This window comes from Bos indicus, chromosome 24, assembly GCF_029378745.1.
Source record: "Bos indicus isolate NIAB-ARS_2022 breed Sahiwal x Tharparkar chromosome 24, NIAB-ARS_B.indTharparkar_mat_pri_1.0, whole genome shotgun sequence".
NCBI classification, from domain to species: domain Eukaryota; kingdom Metazoa; phylum Chordata; class Mammalia; order Artiodactyla; family Bovidae; genus Bos; species Bos indicus.
Window position 1 is genome coordinate 53,284,437 of NC_091783.1, and position 17,651 is coordinate 53,302,087.

The following is a 17,651-nucleotide window of genomic DNA, read 5'->3' on the forward strand; positions in this document are numbered from 1 at the left end:
GTATACTGTATTGGTGTTTTTCTTTCTGGCTTACGTCACTCTGTATAATAGGCTCCAGTTTCATTCACCTCATTAGAACTGATTCAAATGTATTCTTTTTAATGGCTGAGTAATACTCCATTGTATATATGTACCACAGCTTTCTTATCCATTCATCTGCTGATGGACATCTAGGTTGCTTCCATGTCCGGGCTATTATAAACAGTGCTGCGATGAACATTGGGGTACACGTGTCTCTTTCAATTCTGGTTTCCTCAGTATGTATGCCCAGCAGTGGGATTGCTGGTTCATAAGGCAGTTCTATTTCCAGTTTTTTAAGGAATCTCCACACTGTTCTCCATAGTGGCTGTACTAGTTTGCATTCCCACCAACAGTGTAAGAGGGTTCCCTTTTCTCCACACCCTCTCCAGCATTTATTGCTTGTAGACTTTTGGATCGCAGCCATTCTGACTGGTGTGAAATGGTACCTCATAGTGGTTTTGATTTGCATTTCTCTGATAATGAGTGATGTTGAGCATCTTTTCATGTGTTTGTTAGCCATCTGTATGTCTTCTTTGGAGAAATGTCTATTTAGTTCCTTGGCCCATTTTTTGATTGGGTCATTTATTTTTCTGTAATTGATCTGTAGGAGTTGCTTATATATTTTTGAGATTAGTTGTTTGTCAGTTACTTCATTTGCTATTATCTTCTCCCATTCTGAAGGCTGTCTTTTCACCTTACTTAGAGTTTCCTTTGTGGTGCAGAAGCTTTTAATTTTAATTAGGTCCCATTTGTTTATTTTTGCTTTTATTTCCAATATTCTGGGAGGTGGGTCATAGAGGATCCTGCTGTGATTTATGTCAGAGGGTGTTTTGCCTATGTTCTCCTCTAGGAGTTTTATAGTTTCTGGTCTTACGTTTAGATCTTTAATCCATTTTGAGTTTACTTTTGTGTATGGTGTTAGAAAATGTTCTAGTTTCATTCTTTTACAAGTGGTTGACCAGTTTTCCCAGCACCACTTATTAAAGAGATTGTCTTTTCTCTGTTGTATATTCTTGCCTCCTTTGTCAAAGATAAGGTGTCCATATGTGCATGGATTTATCTCTGGGCTTTCTATTTTGTTCCATTGATCTATATTTCTGTCTTTGTTCCAGTACCATACTCTCTTGATGACTGTGGCTTTGTAGTAGAGCCTGAAGTCAGGCAGGTTGATTCCTCCAGTTCCATTCTTCTTTCTCAAAATTGCTTTGGCTATTCGAGGTTTTTTGTATTTTCATACAAATTGTGAAATTATTTGTTCTAGCTTTGTGAAAAATACCATTGGTAGCTTGATAGAGATTGTATTGAATCTATAGATTGCTTTGGGTATTATACTCATTTTCACTATATTGATTCTTCCAATCCATGAATATGGTATATTTCTCCATCTATTAGTGTCCTCTTTGATTTTTTTCACCAGTGTTTTATAGTTTTCTATATATAGGTCTTTAGTTTCTTTAGGTAGATATATTCCTAAGTATTTTATTCTTTTCGTTGCAATGGTGAATGGAATTGTTTCCTTAATTTCTCTTTCTGTTTTCTCATTGTTAGTGTATAGGAATGCAAGGGATCTCTGTGTGTTGATTTTATATCCTGCAACTTTACTATATTCATTGATTAGTTCTAGTAATTTTCTGGTGGAGTCTTTAGGGTTTTCTATGAGGAGGATCATGTCGTCTGCAAACAGAGAGAGTTTTACTTCTTCTTTTCCAATTTGGATTCCTTTTATTTCTTTTTCTGCTCTGATTGCTGTGGCCAAAACTTCCAAAACTATGTTGAATAGTAGTGGTGAAAGTGAGCACCCTTGTCTTGTTCCTGACTTTAGGGGAAGTGCTTTCAATTTTTCACCATTGAGGATAATGCTTGCTGTGGGTTCATCATATATAGCTTTTATTATGTTGAGGCATGTTCCTTCTATTCCTGCTTTCTGGAGAGTTTTTATCATAAATGGATGTTGAATTTTGTCAAAGGCTTTCTCTGCATCTATTGAGATAATCATATGGCTTTTATTTTTCAATTTGTTAATGTGGTGTATTACATTGATTGATTTGTGGATATTGAAGAATCCTTGCATCCCTGGGATAAAGCCCATTTGGTCATGGTGTATGATCTTTTTAATGTGTCATTGGATTCAGATTGCTAGAATTCTGTTAAGGGTTTTTGCATCTATGTTCATCAGTGATATTGGCCTGCAGTTTTCTTTTTTTGTGGCATCTTTGTAAGGTTTTGGTATTAGGGTGATGGTGGCCTCATAGAATGAGTTTGGAAGTTTACCTTCCTCTGCAATTTTCTGAAAGAGTTTGAGTAGGATAGGTGTTAGCTCTTCTCTAAATTTTTGATAGAATTCAGCTGTGAAGCCATCTGGACCTGGGCTTTTGTTTGCTGGAAGATTTCTTATTACAGTTTCAATTTCTGTGCTTGTGATAAGTCTGTTAAGATTTTCTATTTCTTCCTGGTTCAGTTTTGGAAAGTTGTACTTTTCTAAGAATTTGTCCATTTCTTCCACGTTGTCCATTTTATTGGCATATAATTGCTGATAGTAGTCTCTTATGATCCTTTGTATTTCTGTGTTGTCTGTTGTGATCTCTCCATTTTCACTCCCACTATCTCTTTGATCTTCACATTTCTAGTCCTTAGTACATTTCTTGGCACATTTACCATCCACAAATGTTCACTGAATAAACAAAGGGATACATGTTGTGAAACAATGGATGATGTTGGAGAAGGGAAGTAAAGAGAGTTTTTGCTCATGTATCAGTGGAGGAAACCAATTCACACACAGGGAGCATCTGGTCAGCTCAGTTAGACTGACAGTGATCAATGCAAGTTGAGTGGTGTTGAGAAATATGAGGGGGTGTGATTTAGCTATTTTAAGATTATACTGACCTAAATTGGTCAGGAGGGTTTCCTGAAGAAGACAGGCTTGAAGGGATCTTAAGTAGTTTGTAAGTCAATAGGACTGTGAAGGCGTTGTGGGCAGAAGATTGGATGGATGGATGGATGGATGGATGACTACTAGTTATCTACATAGATAGAGAAATCCATAGATAGGAGAAATAAGTCCTCATCAGAATTTGATCATGCTGTGGAAGCTTTGCCACAGTATGACAAAGAGCAGGTAGAGCCTTGAAGATTCCTTGTTCTGCCTTTATTCAAGAACACATGGATGGGAAGAGACCCTGCAGCTATTTTTGGAAGCCAAGATTACTGGTACCTAGAAAAAAAGGTGTGTGTGTGTTGGGGCAGGAAGGATAGCATAACATATTCTACATCTGGGCTTCCTCAGTGGCTCAGCAGTAAAAGATGCTCCTGCGGTACAGGAGACATGGGTTCAATCCCTGGGTCGGGAAGATCCCCTGGAGGAGGGCATGGTAACCCACTCCAGCATTCTTGCCTGGAGAATGCCATAGCCAGAGGAGCCTTGCGGGCTACCGCACACTGTCACAAAGAGTCAGACATGACTGAAGTGACTGAGCATACACGAGCACGCATGCATTCTGCATCTAATATTAAAACCTAGCTTTATACTAAACTAAGAAAATCTGATTTTCTTTCACTAAAGACAGTGCTTCTCAGTTTTGGTGCATCAGATTTCCCTCAAGGGCTGTTAAAACACAGCCTGCTGAGTCTCAACACCATTTGCAAGTTTCTGATGGGGCAGGACCTGCGAATGTGCATTTCTGACAACTTTCAAGGTAATGCCAGTTCTGCTGGTCCAAGGACCAGACTTCGGGAACCATTGCACTGGGTTCATCTCCATACAGGATTCCAGTGGTGAGGTAGAGGAACTGGGGACAAAAACAGGCAGCAGTTATTTAGTCAGGGAACCAGCAGATAGACAAAAGGTTCACGTGACAGTTCTTCCTACAGGTTTTAGGACAAACTCCACACAGTTTAGTTATGAGCAGATGCCAGTTTTATTATAGCCCTGCTACATGGACCACTGGGTTACTACCAGCAGGGGAGGGGGGCATCTCCAAGGCCAGAGATTTCTCTCTTGAGAAGAGACATTATAGAAAAACAAAAGAGGTTAGATGGTCTGTCAGAACATATACAAAAAAGAAAGAAAGTCTGCTTAGAAATCTTTAGATTGTTGATAACCGTCAGCTGAGTGGATGAGCAGCTACTTGGAAGTGGGCCGTGATCTGATTAAAATCCATCAGAAAAATACTTATGCATTTTATCAGGAACAACAATTTGTTTCCAAGTGGAGGTTATAAGTCATAACATACTAAAAAGGTTCTGCCTTGAACAAATTTAGAACTTTTTTTTAAGTAGGATATGCCTGGAGATGCTTGGTACTGAAGTCATGGGGACTGGTAAATGAATGAATGAATTAGGCATGAATGTAAGCAAGGGAGCCAGAATTCATCATTTCCTTCCAGTTTCATGAATTATTTTACAAACATCTTTACCACAAGCTATTTAAATATTGAGTTATCACGGACATTCTGATGATTTTGTCCTAGGTTTGGGAACTGGTGTGCCTCTGTGAAGTCATATGGGCACCAGGGTTTAACTTATTTAGCATTGTGATATGTTAGAAAGATACTTGGGTGAAATCTCCAAGTTTGAAAATGACATGAGTTTCTTCTAAATGACCAGAGATGGATTACACAAAGAGTTATGTGTGAACTGCAAACTCGTTTCCTGTGGGTCAGTGAAGTGTACGGAAATGAATTCAGGGAATAAATGGTTAGCAAGAGAGTTATTATCTTAAACACAAGAAAATGATCTAGGGGCTATTATAGACCATTGTCTAGAGTCAGTGTGAGGCTGCTGCCAGGAAATCAGCACATTTTAGATACTTGTTGGGAAAATATTAGAGCAGAAAACCCTACACATTTTTTCCCACTAAATAAATATGAAGTCTGGATTTCTTTCTTTATATCCTCATCAGCCTAGTTGAGGAAAGACAAAAAACATTGAGAAATATGAACAAATCATAGAACTAACATGTACTAATGGCCTAATGTGTACAAAGCATCTTATCCAGCAATTGGGGAACCAGAGTTGTTCTCAGTGGCCTGGAATAGGTTACAGAGTCTCCACTGAGAGTAGTTTGTTTGAACCATTTAGCTAACAAGAAAGCAGTTATGCTCGTAAGCCATCCATTTCACGTGAGAAAACTGAGAAAGAGGTACTTCTCTGGGCTTCTGCCAAAGGTTAGCTTTTAACTGTCTGAATTCTGCCTTATGAAGCAATGTTATTATTTTAAGAGAAACAGAAGCTACAAGCAGAGATTTAAAAATTTATAAAACTATAGAGCAGAGGTTGAAAACCATTTCTTAAAAGGGCCCAGGAGTAAATATTTTAGCCTTTGTGGGCCATATGGTATTTGTTGTAACTCTTCAACAATGCAATGTGAATGAATGAGCTTGGCCGGTTTCCAATAAAACTTTATTTACAAAAACAGGCACTGCAGGCTTCTGCTGCCGGCCAGAGAAGATGCTGAGTTCAGTATGGTGGTGGCTGTGTCGCCTCCTGCTGGGGTTGCTGGAGGCCCTGAGCCCCAGCCCTGGGGAGCCCGCCGAGTAGAGCCAAGTGAACGCGGTGCTGCGTGGGCAGAACCTGGTGTTGCTGGGAGCCATTTTCTACCTTCTGCTGGTGACCGTGATCCTTATGGCATTTTGTGTCTACAAATCCATCTGGCACCAGGGATAGATAAACAAAGAAGTCCTTCCATGAGCATTTGGAAACAGAATAAATTGAGCTGCACAGGGGTCAGTGGAGAAGTTGAAGTCAGAACTCTCCTGCTTGGAAATAATCTTTGATCTGGATAGTTGGTAAATTCTGAATGATTTAGGGGAAAAAAAAAAGTCTAGCTGTTATCTCATCCTAATGCTGGAATGCAAGCATTGGGCCATTGATTCTCCTTGTCATTGTTTCTTTTTTTACTTTCCTGGTAAGGGCTTTCCAGGTTACACTGGTGGTAAAGAACCTGCCTGCCAATGCAGGAGACATAAGAGACGTGGGTTCAATCCCTGGGTCAGGAAGATCCTCTGCAGGAGATCATGGCAACCCACTCCAATATTCTTTCCTGGAGAATCCCATGGAGTCTGGCGGGCTAGGACATAGGGTCACAAAGAGTCGGACATGACTGAAGCAACTTAGCACATACTTGTTTAAAGTAAGACCTGAAGCTCCAGTGTTCAATGTGAAGATGGAGTGCTTAAGAGAAAGAAAATATCACTTTGTGAGTGATGTAAAAACCACACTGTAAAGGACTAATCATTAATGTTTGAAAATATTAAGAAGGGAAAGACCTAATACCCTCATTCCCTACTTTACAACCAACTGGTCACAGTGGGTTAAGAATCACAGGTGTTTGTAGTTATCCTGAGTTGGCCAAAATGCTCCATTTGCAAAGCAGCATCAGCTGTGGGTAAGGTAGGCTGCCACTCCTCTCGCCGCATGGAGCTCTGCACTCAAGACACCCTCTCTGAAGTTGAGATCACACAGGTAGGCCTCTGGCCAGGGGCACTCTTGGGCTGGGAGGCTCCCTGGGGGAGAAGGGGACTGGAAGTGTTAGACTAGAAGTGTTAGCAGTTGGCCTGTCTGAAAAAGAACATGTCCCATTTGAACACGTTCATCTCCTTGCCCTACACCAAAATCTTCCCAGCCCATAGCCTGGAAGCCAGAGCAGTTTCTATGATTTGGAAAAAGAGTCTCCCCAGGAGCTCTTTTCAGCCCTTGGTGGGGAGGGCACAACAGAAGTGCGTATTCCACATAGGAGGCAGAGTGGTGGTGTGTGTGTGTTTACACAAACTTAATTCCAGCTTTGAAAATGCTGCTTTTCTTTGCACTGTTGGTGCACTGGAGTTTTCCTCCACAGAAATGATACTTTTGTACTTACAGTATTTTTTATATTTTAAAGGTGCTAGGTTTAACTTTGTTAAAAAATTAAAATGCTTACCTTGTTTGTGCTCCCTTTAAGCACAGCACTGTTTTTTGTTTTTTTGTTTTTTTTAAACAACCTGCCCTTAATGTGAAATAACTGATGTGGGATACTGTAACTATTTGCCTAAGGATTTTGTTTGTAACTATCATGGAGCCACCAAATCATTCATTGTTTTGTGCTTTTGAGCAAGATGCCAATTAAGACAAAAGTAAAATCTTAAAAAAAAAAAAAAGAAAAAAAACTACAAGAAAAAACACACAAAAGTAAACAGTGGAGGATGTGGCCTTCAGGTCATAATTTACTGACCCCCTGCTCTGCTGCTGCTGCTAAGTCGCTTCAGTTGTGTCTGACTCCATGCGACCCCTAGACGCCAGCCCACCAGGCTCCCCCGTCCCTGGGATTCTCCAGGCAAGAATACTGGAGTGGGTTGCCATTTCATTCTCCAATGCATGAAAGTGAAAAGTGAAAGTGAAGTCGCTTAGTCCTGTCCAACTCTTAACTACCCCATGGACTGCAGCCCACCAGGCTCCTCCGCCCATGGGATATTTCCAGGCAAGAGTACTGGAGTGGGGTGCCATTGCCTTCTCCGGACCCCCTGCTCTAGAGATTGGCTAACATAAGCATCGGGCTCTTGACTCAGTCTGCAGGGAACATTGCAATCTCAATGGCCCCAAGAGGAGACTGCTGCTGAAAAACAAATTAAGGATTGCTAAATGCTTACTGAATAAAATAAGAGATGTTTACAGCACACTTCCAAATGGCTTCTTCTTTTGTCAAAGGATCGGTCTTAAAAAAAAAAAAAAGATGAGTCTTATTGTGTTCGAATCCAGACACTTAGTGACTCCAAGAAGAAAGCATTTTATTCTCCCGAGAATGTGTTTCTGCAGCCTTTTTGCCTTCAAAGGGCCACCTCCCCAGTTGCACAGGAAATTGGACAGCTGAGGTACACACTTTCTTCTAAGCCCCAATCTTGGCTGTTGGCACAAATCCTGGCCTTTTCATTTCCATTTGCCCTTTGGAAGCAACACTGTCATTTATCTGCTAGACAGATGTTGCCGTGGGGTACCTTATGCCTGGCTCCAAAGAACGGCATATGGCTCCGTCTAACCCACTGTCACCTCGCGCTGAAGCCCGCAGCGGGGATGCTGGCGTGAAGCGCTCCCTGGCAGGCCGCCGGGCCCTGGGGAGGCCGCGCCGCGTCTCCGGAAGGCGGCGAAGCTCCAGGGAAGGAGAGGAAAGGCTGCCGGGCCGAGGCTGCCAGCGCCTGGATTTCACGGGGTTCCTCCTGGGAGCGCTTTTGTCTCCTCTCTCTCGCTTCTAACTTGAATTGACTAAGAAACAAAAAAGAGAGAGAGAGAGGAAAAGCCATCGAATAAAGGTACTCACATCTGCCTCCTGATTTTGTTCCATAGGAAACGGGCCACCCACAGCGTTGGCAAAAGAAAGGGCAGCCAGAAGGACCTCCGGCCCCCGGACCTGTGGATCCATCATGAAGAAATGGAGATGAAAAATATCGAGAAGCCACCAGGCACCGACCCGACGGCGAGAGACTCCCCCATCCAGAGCTGCCAAGACCTCACGCCCGTCAGCCACAGCCAGTCAGAGACGCAGCTGGGGAGCAAAAGCACCTCCCATTCAGGTAACTGACCTCACTGGCGGCAGGAAAAACATCCCACGCTGACCCCTGCCCAGAGGAGCTCTTGATGCCCTCTTTGTGTGTGCGAGCCTGTGGTGAAATCATGGCTTTTATTTATTGATACTTGGTAACTTACATATGTATGTTATATATAACACGATTTTTTATATCCACACAGTATATTTGAAGGGCTTCCCCAGTGGCTCAGCAGTAAAGAATCTGTCTGCCAGTATAGGAGCCACATGTCGTTCAATCCCTAAGTCAGGAAGGTCCCCTGCAGGAGGGCATGGCAACCCACTCCAGTCTTCTTGCCTGGAGAATCCCATGGACAGAGGAGCCTGGAGGGCTACAGTCCATGGAGTCGCAAAGAGTCGGACATGACTGAAGCAACTTAGCATGCACACACGCATTATATTTAAAACATAATAAAGGAATTATGGGGCTTCCCAGGTGGCTCAGATGGTAAAGAATCTGCCTGCAATGCGGGAGACCTGGGTTTGATCCCTTGGTCGGAAAGATACCCTGGAGGAGGTCATGGCAACCCACTCCAGTATTCTTGCCCAGAGAATCCCATAGACAGAGGAGCCTGGAAGGCTACAGTCCATGGAGTCTCAAAAGAAGTCGGACATGACTGAGCGACTAGGCACACATAGGAATAATTATCACCACAACTGGACACATTAAATGGTCATCTTTACAGAAATATATTCTGCAAATTGTACATATCCTAGAGAATGGTACAATAAAAAAGCAGCAACAGTGAAACAAAATATAAGTAAAATTAGCAGGTTATTGATAAATACCTCTTAGCTCAAGGAATTTTTCCAAGTTAATCTGAAGTACAGATTACTTCTTAATTACTTAATTACTTCTTAATTAAATAAATAATTAATTAAATTAATTAATCTGAAGTAATTAATTAAATTACTAAGTAATACCATCCCAAATGGGAGAAGGCAATGGCAACCCACTCCAGTACTCTTGCCTAGAAAATCCCTCCCTGGAGGAGCCTGGTAGGCTGCAGTCCATGGGGTCACGAAGAGTTGGACACAACTGAGCGACTGCACTTTCATTTTACACTTTCATGCATTGGAGAAGGAAATACCAACCCACTCCACTGTTTTTGCCCGGAGAATCCCAGGGACGGCGGAGCCTGGTGGGCTGCTGTCTATGGGGTTGCACAGAGTCAGACACAACTGAAGCGACTTAGCAGCAGCAGCAGCACCATCACAAATTGTCTCCCACTTTTGTGGATGTATATACTTGCCAGTCATTCTCGGGTCATTTACCAATAGTTAAAGAAGAGATGGCAAGAATATACAGAAGAACTGTACAAAAAAGATCTTCACGACCCAGATAATCACGATGGTGTGATCACTGACCTAGAGCCAGACATCCTGGAATGTGAAGTCAAGTGGGCCTTAGAAAGTATCACTACGAACAAAGCTAGTGGAGGTGATGGAATTCCAGTTGAGCTATTCCAAATCCTGAAAGATGATGCTGTGAAAGTGCTGCACTCAATATGCCAGCAAATTTGGAAAACTCAGCAGTGGCCACAGGACTGGAAAGGTCAGTTTTCATTCCAATCCCAAAGAAAGGCAATGCCAAAGAATGCTCAAACTACCGCACAATTGCACTCATCTCACACGCTAGTAAAGTAATGCTCAAAATTCTCCAAGCCAGGCTTCAGCAATATGTGACCCGTGAACTTCCTGATGTTCAAACTGGTTTTAGAAAAGGCAGAGGAACCAGAGATCAAATTGCCAACATCCACTGGATCATGGAACAAGCAAGAGAGTTCCAGAAAACATCTATTTCTGCTTTATTGACTATGCCAAAGCCTTTGACTGTGTGGATCACAATAAACTGTGGAAAATTCTGAAAGAGATGGGAATACCAGACCACCTGATCTGCCTCTTGAGAAATTTGTATGCAGGTCAGGAAGCAACAGTTAGAACTGGACATGGAACAACAGACTGGTTCCAAATAGGAAAAGGAGTTCGTCACGACTATACTTTCACCCTGCTTATTTAACTTCTATGAAGAGTACATCATGAGAAACGCTGGACTAGAAGAAGCACAAGCTGGAATCAAGATTGCCGGGAGAAATATCAATAACCTCAGATATGCAGATGACACCACCCTTATGGCAGAAAGTGAAGAGGAACTCAAAAGCCTCTTGATGAAAGTGAAAGTGGAGAGTGAAAAAGTTGGCTTAAAGCTCAACATTCAGAAAACAAAGATCATGGCATCTGGTCCCATCACTTCATGGGAAATAGATGGGGAAACAGTGGAAACAGTGTCAGACTTTATTTTGGGGGGCTCCAAAATCACTGCAGATGGTGACTGCAGCCATGAAATTAAAAGATGCTTACTCCTTGGAAGGAAAGTTATGACCAACCTAGATAGCATATTCAAAAGCAGAGACATTACTTTGCCAACAAAGGTTCGTCTAGTCAAGGCTATGGTTTTTCCTGTGGTCATGTATGGATGTGAGAGTTGGACTGTGAAGAAGGCTGAACGCTGAAGAATTGATGCTTTTGAACTGTGGTGTTGGAGAAGACTCTTGAGAGTCCCTTGGACTGCAAGGAGATCCAACCAGTCCATTGTGAAGGAGATCAGCCCTGGGATTTCTTTGGAAGGAATGATGCTAAAGCTGAAACTCCAGTACTTTGGCTACCTCATGCGAAGAGTTGACTCATTGGAAAATACTCTGATGCTGGGAGAGATTGGGGGCAGGAGGAGAAGGGGACGACAGAGGATGAGATGGCTGGATGGCATCACCGACTCGATGGACATGAGTTTGACTGAACTCCGGGAGATGGTGATAGACAGGGAGGCCTGGCGTGCTGCAATTCATGTGGTCGCAAAGAGTCGGACACGACTGAGCAACTGAACTGAACTGAACTGAAAGTAATCTGATGTAAATTTGGTTAATTAACTGGGTTTACTTTCTATTCTATGGTCTCGTCAACTGCCTTATATAATTGTGATGCTTCTTGAAACTTCTAAGAGACAGGAGGCAATCCAGTTAGGACATATCGAAATGTGGAGGCTAAATGAACCAATTGGATTTTGTTACATCTTGAACAGAAGTTTTGTCAAGGCAAAATTTGAAGCCATTTGTACGTATTTTACTTCCCTGTGTCTTTGAAAAGTTGATTTAAAATTTTCTGTCAATCCCTTGCTTTAAAAAAAGTCACTTCAGGGACACTTGAAGTATGAAAACATCAACTATTCTGTTACTTTGCCTTGATTACCATGGAGATCGACTGTCATCCCCACACAATCACGTTATGTGATCACTCAGTTCAGTTCAGTCGCTCAGTCGTGTCTGACTCTGTGACCCCATGGACTGCAGCACGCCAGGCTTCCCTGTCCATCACCAACTCCCAGAGCTTGCTCAAACTCACTAGCCTAGTCAAATGGAGTCTCTCTGAAGGCTCTGTTGGTGTACAAAGTGATCTAAAGAAAAAAAAAAAAAAAGCCTGCTGTTTAATGATTTGGTGGAGAACAATCCATGTCCAGGAATAACTGAGAAATAAACAGAAAATGGTTGATAGGATGTTTCACTTTCTGTGGGCTCTTATAGTTTCAAAATGCTTATGGGAAGTTGCATAATCAACCCAATACTCTCATCAAGAAATTGCTTGGTCAATTCATTGGGTAGATTCAGAATCAGTAGCTGGTTTTATTTTGGTTTGGTTTTTTTGAGTAGGAAATTAGAAGTGTATTATACCACTGCCAAATATACTAATAATCCAAATAGACTTTGGAAAACACAACTGTATGAGTAATCCTTATGAATCAGTTGTCTATGGAAATAATTAGATTCAGTAAAAAAATGCTCAATCATTTATTCATTTATCTGGATTATTTTTATCCAGACAATTTAGCTTTTTTTTTTCTTTTTAACAAATTTTATTGGAGTATAGTTGCTCTGCAATGTTGTTATTTTCCATTGTATAGCCAAGTGAATCAACTATCTGTATACACATATCTCCTTCCTTTTGGACTTCCTTCCCATTTAGGTCACATTGAGCACTGAATAGAGTTCCCTATGCTATACAGTAGGTTCTCGTTAGTTGTCTATTTTATACATTGTATCAACAGTGTGTGTATATATATATACATATACATGTACATCAACCCCAGTCTCCCAATACATCCCATACCCCCGCTTTCTCCTTGGTAGCCATATGTTTGTTTTCTATGTCCGTGTCTCTGTTTCTACTTTGTAAATAACATTATCTATACCAAAGTTTTCAAATTCCACATACATGCATTAATCTGCCATATTGTTTTTCTCTTTCTGACATAACCTCACTCTATATGCCATTCTTTAGGTCCATCCACATCTCTACAAATGACCCAATTTTGTTCCTTTTTATGGCTGAGTCATACTCCATTTTATATATGTGCTACATTCTCTTTATCCTGGACATTTAGGCTGTTTCCATATCCTGGCTATTGTAAGGTTCAGTCCCTGCATCTTGAAGATCCCCTGGAGAGGAAGTGGCAACCCACTCCAGTATTCTTGCCCGAGAAATCCATGGACAGAGAAGCCTAGGGGGCTCCAGTCCATGGGGTCGCAGAGTCGGACGGGACTTGGTGACTGAACACACATGCATACAGGGAACCTCCATCCTGTTCTCCATAGTAGCTGTATCAGTCTACATTCCCACCAACAGTACAAGAGGGTCCCCTTTCCTTCACACTCTCTCCAACATTTATTGTGTGTAGATTTTGTGGTGGTCATTTTAACCAGTGTGAGGTGATATCTCCCCCACCCCGCCCCCCTTGTAGTTTTGGTTTTTCATTTCTCTAAGAATTAATGGTGTTGAGCATCTTTTCATATGTTTGTTGGCCATCTGTATGTCTTCTTTGGAGAAATGTCTATTTAGGTCTAAAAAGGTCTCCCACCCATTTTTTTGATTGGGTTGTTTGTTTTTTGGAGCTGCATGAATTATTTCTATATTTTAGAGATTAATCCTTTGTCAGTTGCTATATTTGCAAATATTTTCTCCCATTCTGAGGGTTGTCTTTTTCATCTTACTTATGGTTTCCTTTGCTGCACAAAAGCTTTTAAGTTTAGTTAGGTCCCATTTGTTTATTTTTGTTTTTATTCTAATTACTCTTGGAGGTGGGTCAAAAAGGACCTTGCTGTGATTTATGTCAGAGTCTTCTGCCTATGCTTTCCTCCAGGAGTTTTCTAGTATCTGGCCTTACATTTAGGTCTTTAATCCATTTTGAGTTAATTTTTGTGTTTGGTGTTAGGGAGTGTTCTAATTTCATTCCTTTACATGTTGCTGTCCAGTTTTCCCAGCACCAATTATCTAAGAGGCTGTCTTTGCTCCACTGTATATTCTGGCTTCCTTTGTCATAGATTAGCTGACCATAGCTGTGTGGGTTTATCTCTGGGCACTCTATCTTATCCCATTGATCTATATTTCTACTTTTGTGCCAGTATCATACTGTCTGAATTGCTGTTTTAAACCAAATTAAAATATTCTAACTGATTGAAAGTGTAGCTGGTTGGTGAGGCTTTCTCACAGTGTCATTCAAACAAAGATTCTAATTGCTGATTTTTTTTTTTATCATAAGTATTCTTTTTCTAGACCTTAAGTGATATCTCAAGGAGAGTCCTTAACTTTTCTGTCACTTTCTATCATTACACCATGGTCCAGTTCCATTAGAAACTAAAATCTGAAATTTAATTTAAAGATTCTTTTTCTCCTATGGTCAGACTTTTGGCTCTGAGGACTAGGGGGGTTACAATTTGTTTCTTGAATCCTCCAGCACCTTGGAATAAATGGAGCAGTGGGGGTGGGACAGAAGCAGGGAGCTTACTCCATTTCAGAAACACCTTTAGCCATTCTTCTTACCTCCCTGCTCTTCCTGGTTTTTGTGGGGGTACAGCGATTGGAGATAAAGAAAAGATGAAAGGAGAAAGTCAAGGTGGGAGGGAAGAGAGCACAATGTGAAGCTCTTCACTGATTTTCTGGGCACATGGGCTGACCTCAGGTGGCACCCAGATTCTCAGCCTCTTATAAAACACAATATGAATTATTTACGGGAGCCTGTGGGATGCTTCTCTGGCCAATTCCATGATCTGAGATACCTCGTCAGGACTTAACCCTGCCCCGCCACCCCCCCCCCCCCCGCGAAACAGATGTACCTGTCCACCTCACTGGTCTTCTGGAGGGTCAGCTACTTTCAAGCCTAACTTTCCAGCTGCCCATGTGACCCACAGGAAGCTCCTCTGTCTTTGACAAGCCAAATGATGAGAACGCTCATAATCCACACTGGCTCATCTCTCAGACATGCTTTGTTCAATTATCTCTTGTCTGTTTGAATAGACATAGGGTAGACCAGCAAGCCTGCTGCCTCAATAAGCTTCTACCTAGGGAATAAATGAAAGGCAGATCTCTTTTGCAGGAACCTCAAGAGTCTGTAGATGTCTTTTATTATAGCTTCATTTTATCTTAGCCATCAGGAGAGGAAGAGCACCTCTGTCTCTCACTGGAGAGAATAAAATTGTCTCTCAGGCCTTAGAAGGTTTTGCTAATGATTTCTAGGATACCTCCTTCTTGATTTTCCTTCTCATTATATATATATATGCTCCAGTGACATTTCAGATCAGTGAGACAGATTTTGATGTCTCTAACCAAGTCTTGGGAAATGTTTAACTCCAAATGATAGCCATTTTATTCAGAGTGAGAAGATGCTTGTGCCCATTTGTCTTTAATTTGAGGACCTTCTTGCCAACTCTGTAGTGATAGGGAAAGCAGTACTTGAGATCCTGTTAGTTAAACTTGACAATACATGAAGTGTTCTTGATGATGTCCTGGTTAAAAGGACAAAACTATGATTGGAAGAATTAATATCATCAAAATGCCCAAATCACCCAAAGCAATCTATAGATTTAATGCAATCCCTGTCAAAATATCCATGACATTTTCATAGAATAGAACAAATATTCCGAAAATTATATGGAACCACAAAAGACCTTGAACTGTTAAAACAATCTTGAAAAATAGAACAGAGTTGAAGGTATCAGACTCTCTGACTTCAGACTATACTACAAAACTACAGCAATCAATACAGCATGGTACTGGCCCCCAAACAGACAAATAGATCAGTGGACCAGAATAAATAACCCAAAAATAAACCCACACCTAACCACAGATATGCAGATGACACCACCCTTATGGCAGGAAGTGAAGAGGAACTCAAAAGCCTCTTGATGAAAGTGAAAGTGGAGAGTGAAAAAGTTGGCTTAAAGCTCAACATTCAGAAAATATTTAGAAGATCATGGCATCTGGTCCCATCACTTCATGGGAAATAGATGGGGAAACAGTGGAAACAGTGTCAGACTATTTTTTTGGGCTCCAAAATCACTGCAGATGGTGACTGCAGCCATGAAATTAAAAGATGCTTACTCCTTGAAAGGAAAGTTATGACCAACCTAGATAGCATATTCAAAAGCAGAGACATTACTTTGCCAGCAAAGGTTCATCTAGTCAAGGCTATGGTTTTCCAGTGGTCATGTATGGATGTGAGAGTTGGACTGTGAAGAAGGCTGAGGCCTGAAGAATTGCTGCTTTTGAACTGTGATGTTGGTGAAGACTCTTGAGAGTCCCTTGGACTGCAAGGAGATCGAACCAGTCCATTCTGAAGGAGATCAGCCCTGGGATTTCTTTGGAAGGAATGATGCTAAAGCTGAAACTCCAGTACTTTGGCCACCTCATGCAAAGAGTTGACTCATTGGAAAAGACTCTGATGCTGGGAGGGATTGGGGGCAGGAGGAGAAGGGGACGACAGAGGATGAGGTGGCTGGATGGCATCACTGACTCGATGGACGTGAGTCTGAGTGAACTCCGGGAGTTGGTGATGGACAGGGAAGCCTGGCATGCTGTGATTCATGGGGTCGCAAAGAGTCAGACACGACTGAGTGACTGAACTGAACTGAACTGATGGTCAGTTATACTATGACAAAGGAAGCAAGAATATACAAAGAAGAAGAGACAGTCTCTTCAATAAGTGGTCCTGGAATAACTTTACAGTTCCATGTAAAGTAATGATATTATAACATTTCCTCACACTGTATACAAAAATACAATGGATTAAAGACAGAATAAGATCTGAAAGTGTATAACTCCTGGAAGAGAACATAGGCAGAACACTCTTTGACATAGATCACAGCAATAATTTTTGGACCTGTCCTCTAAGGTAGGTCTTCCCAGGTGCGTCTCAGGAGCCTGGCAATGCAGTAAATGTAAGAGATGTGGGTTCAATCTCTGGGTCAGGAAAATCCCCTGGAAGAAGCATAGCAACCCACTCTAGTATTATTGCCTGGAGAATGCCATGACAGAGCAAACTCCAGATTACTGTCCATAGCATCACAAAGAATCAGACATGACTAAAGAGACTTAACACACACACACACATACTCCTAAGGCAAAAGAAATAAAAGCAAAAATAAACAAATGAGACCTAATTAAACTTAAAACTTTTGCACAGCAAGGGAAACCATTGACAAAATGAAATGGCAACCTACTAAATGAGAGAATATATTTGCAAATGATATTACCAACAAGGGGTCAATATCCAAAATATATAAACAGCTCTGCTAAGTCTCTTCAGTCATGTCAGACTCTGTGCAACCCCATAGACGGCAGCCCACCAGGCTCCCCTGTCCCTGAGATTCTCCAGGCAAGAACACTGGAGTGGGTTGCCATTTCCTTCTCCAATGCATGAAGGTGAAAACTGAAAGTGAAGTCGCTCAGTCGTGTCCAACTTCCAGCAACCCATGGACTGCAGCCCACCAGGCTCCTCTGTCCATGGAATCCTCCAGGCAAGAGTACTGGAGTGGGGTGCCATTGCCTTCTCCATATAAACAGCTCATATAACTCAATATAAAAAAAAGCCAACCCGATTAAAAAATGGGCAGAAGAGCTGAATAGACATTTTTCCAAAGAAGATATACAAATGGCCAATAGGCACATGAAAGATGCTCAACATTTCTAATTAATAGAAAGGCAAATCAAAACCACAATTAGACATCACCTTACACTTGTCAGAATGGGTGTCATC

General features: G+C 41.6%; 1 protein-coding gene across 1 annotated transcript in view; it reads left to right on the plus strand.

Annotated features, from left to right (window-relative positions):
- Window positions 1-17,651, plus strand: part of DCC (DCC netrin 1 receptor) — a 1,293,116-nt gene that overhangs the window by 1,190,117 nt on the left and 85,348 nt on the right. The window contains exon 24 of the mRNA XM_070779092.1: window positions 8,332-8,558. Within this exon, the coding sequence (XP_070635193.1) occupies window positions 8,332-8,558 (227 nt within the window). The remainder of the gene's footprint in view (window positions 1-8,331; window positions 8,559-17,651) is intronic.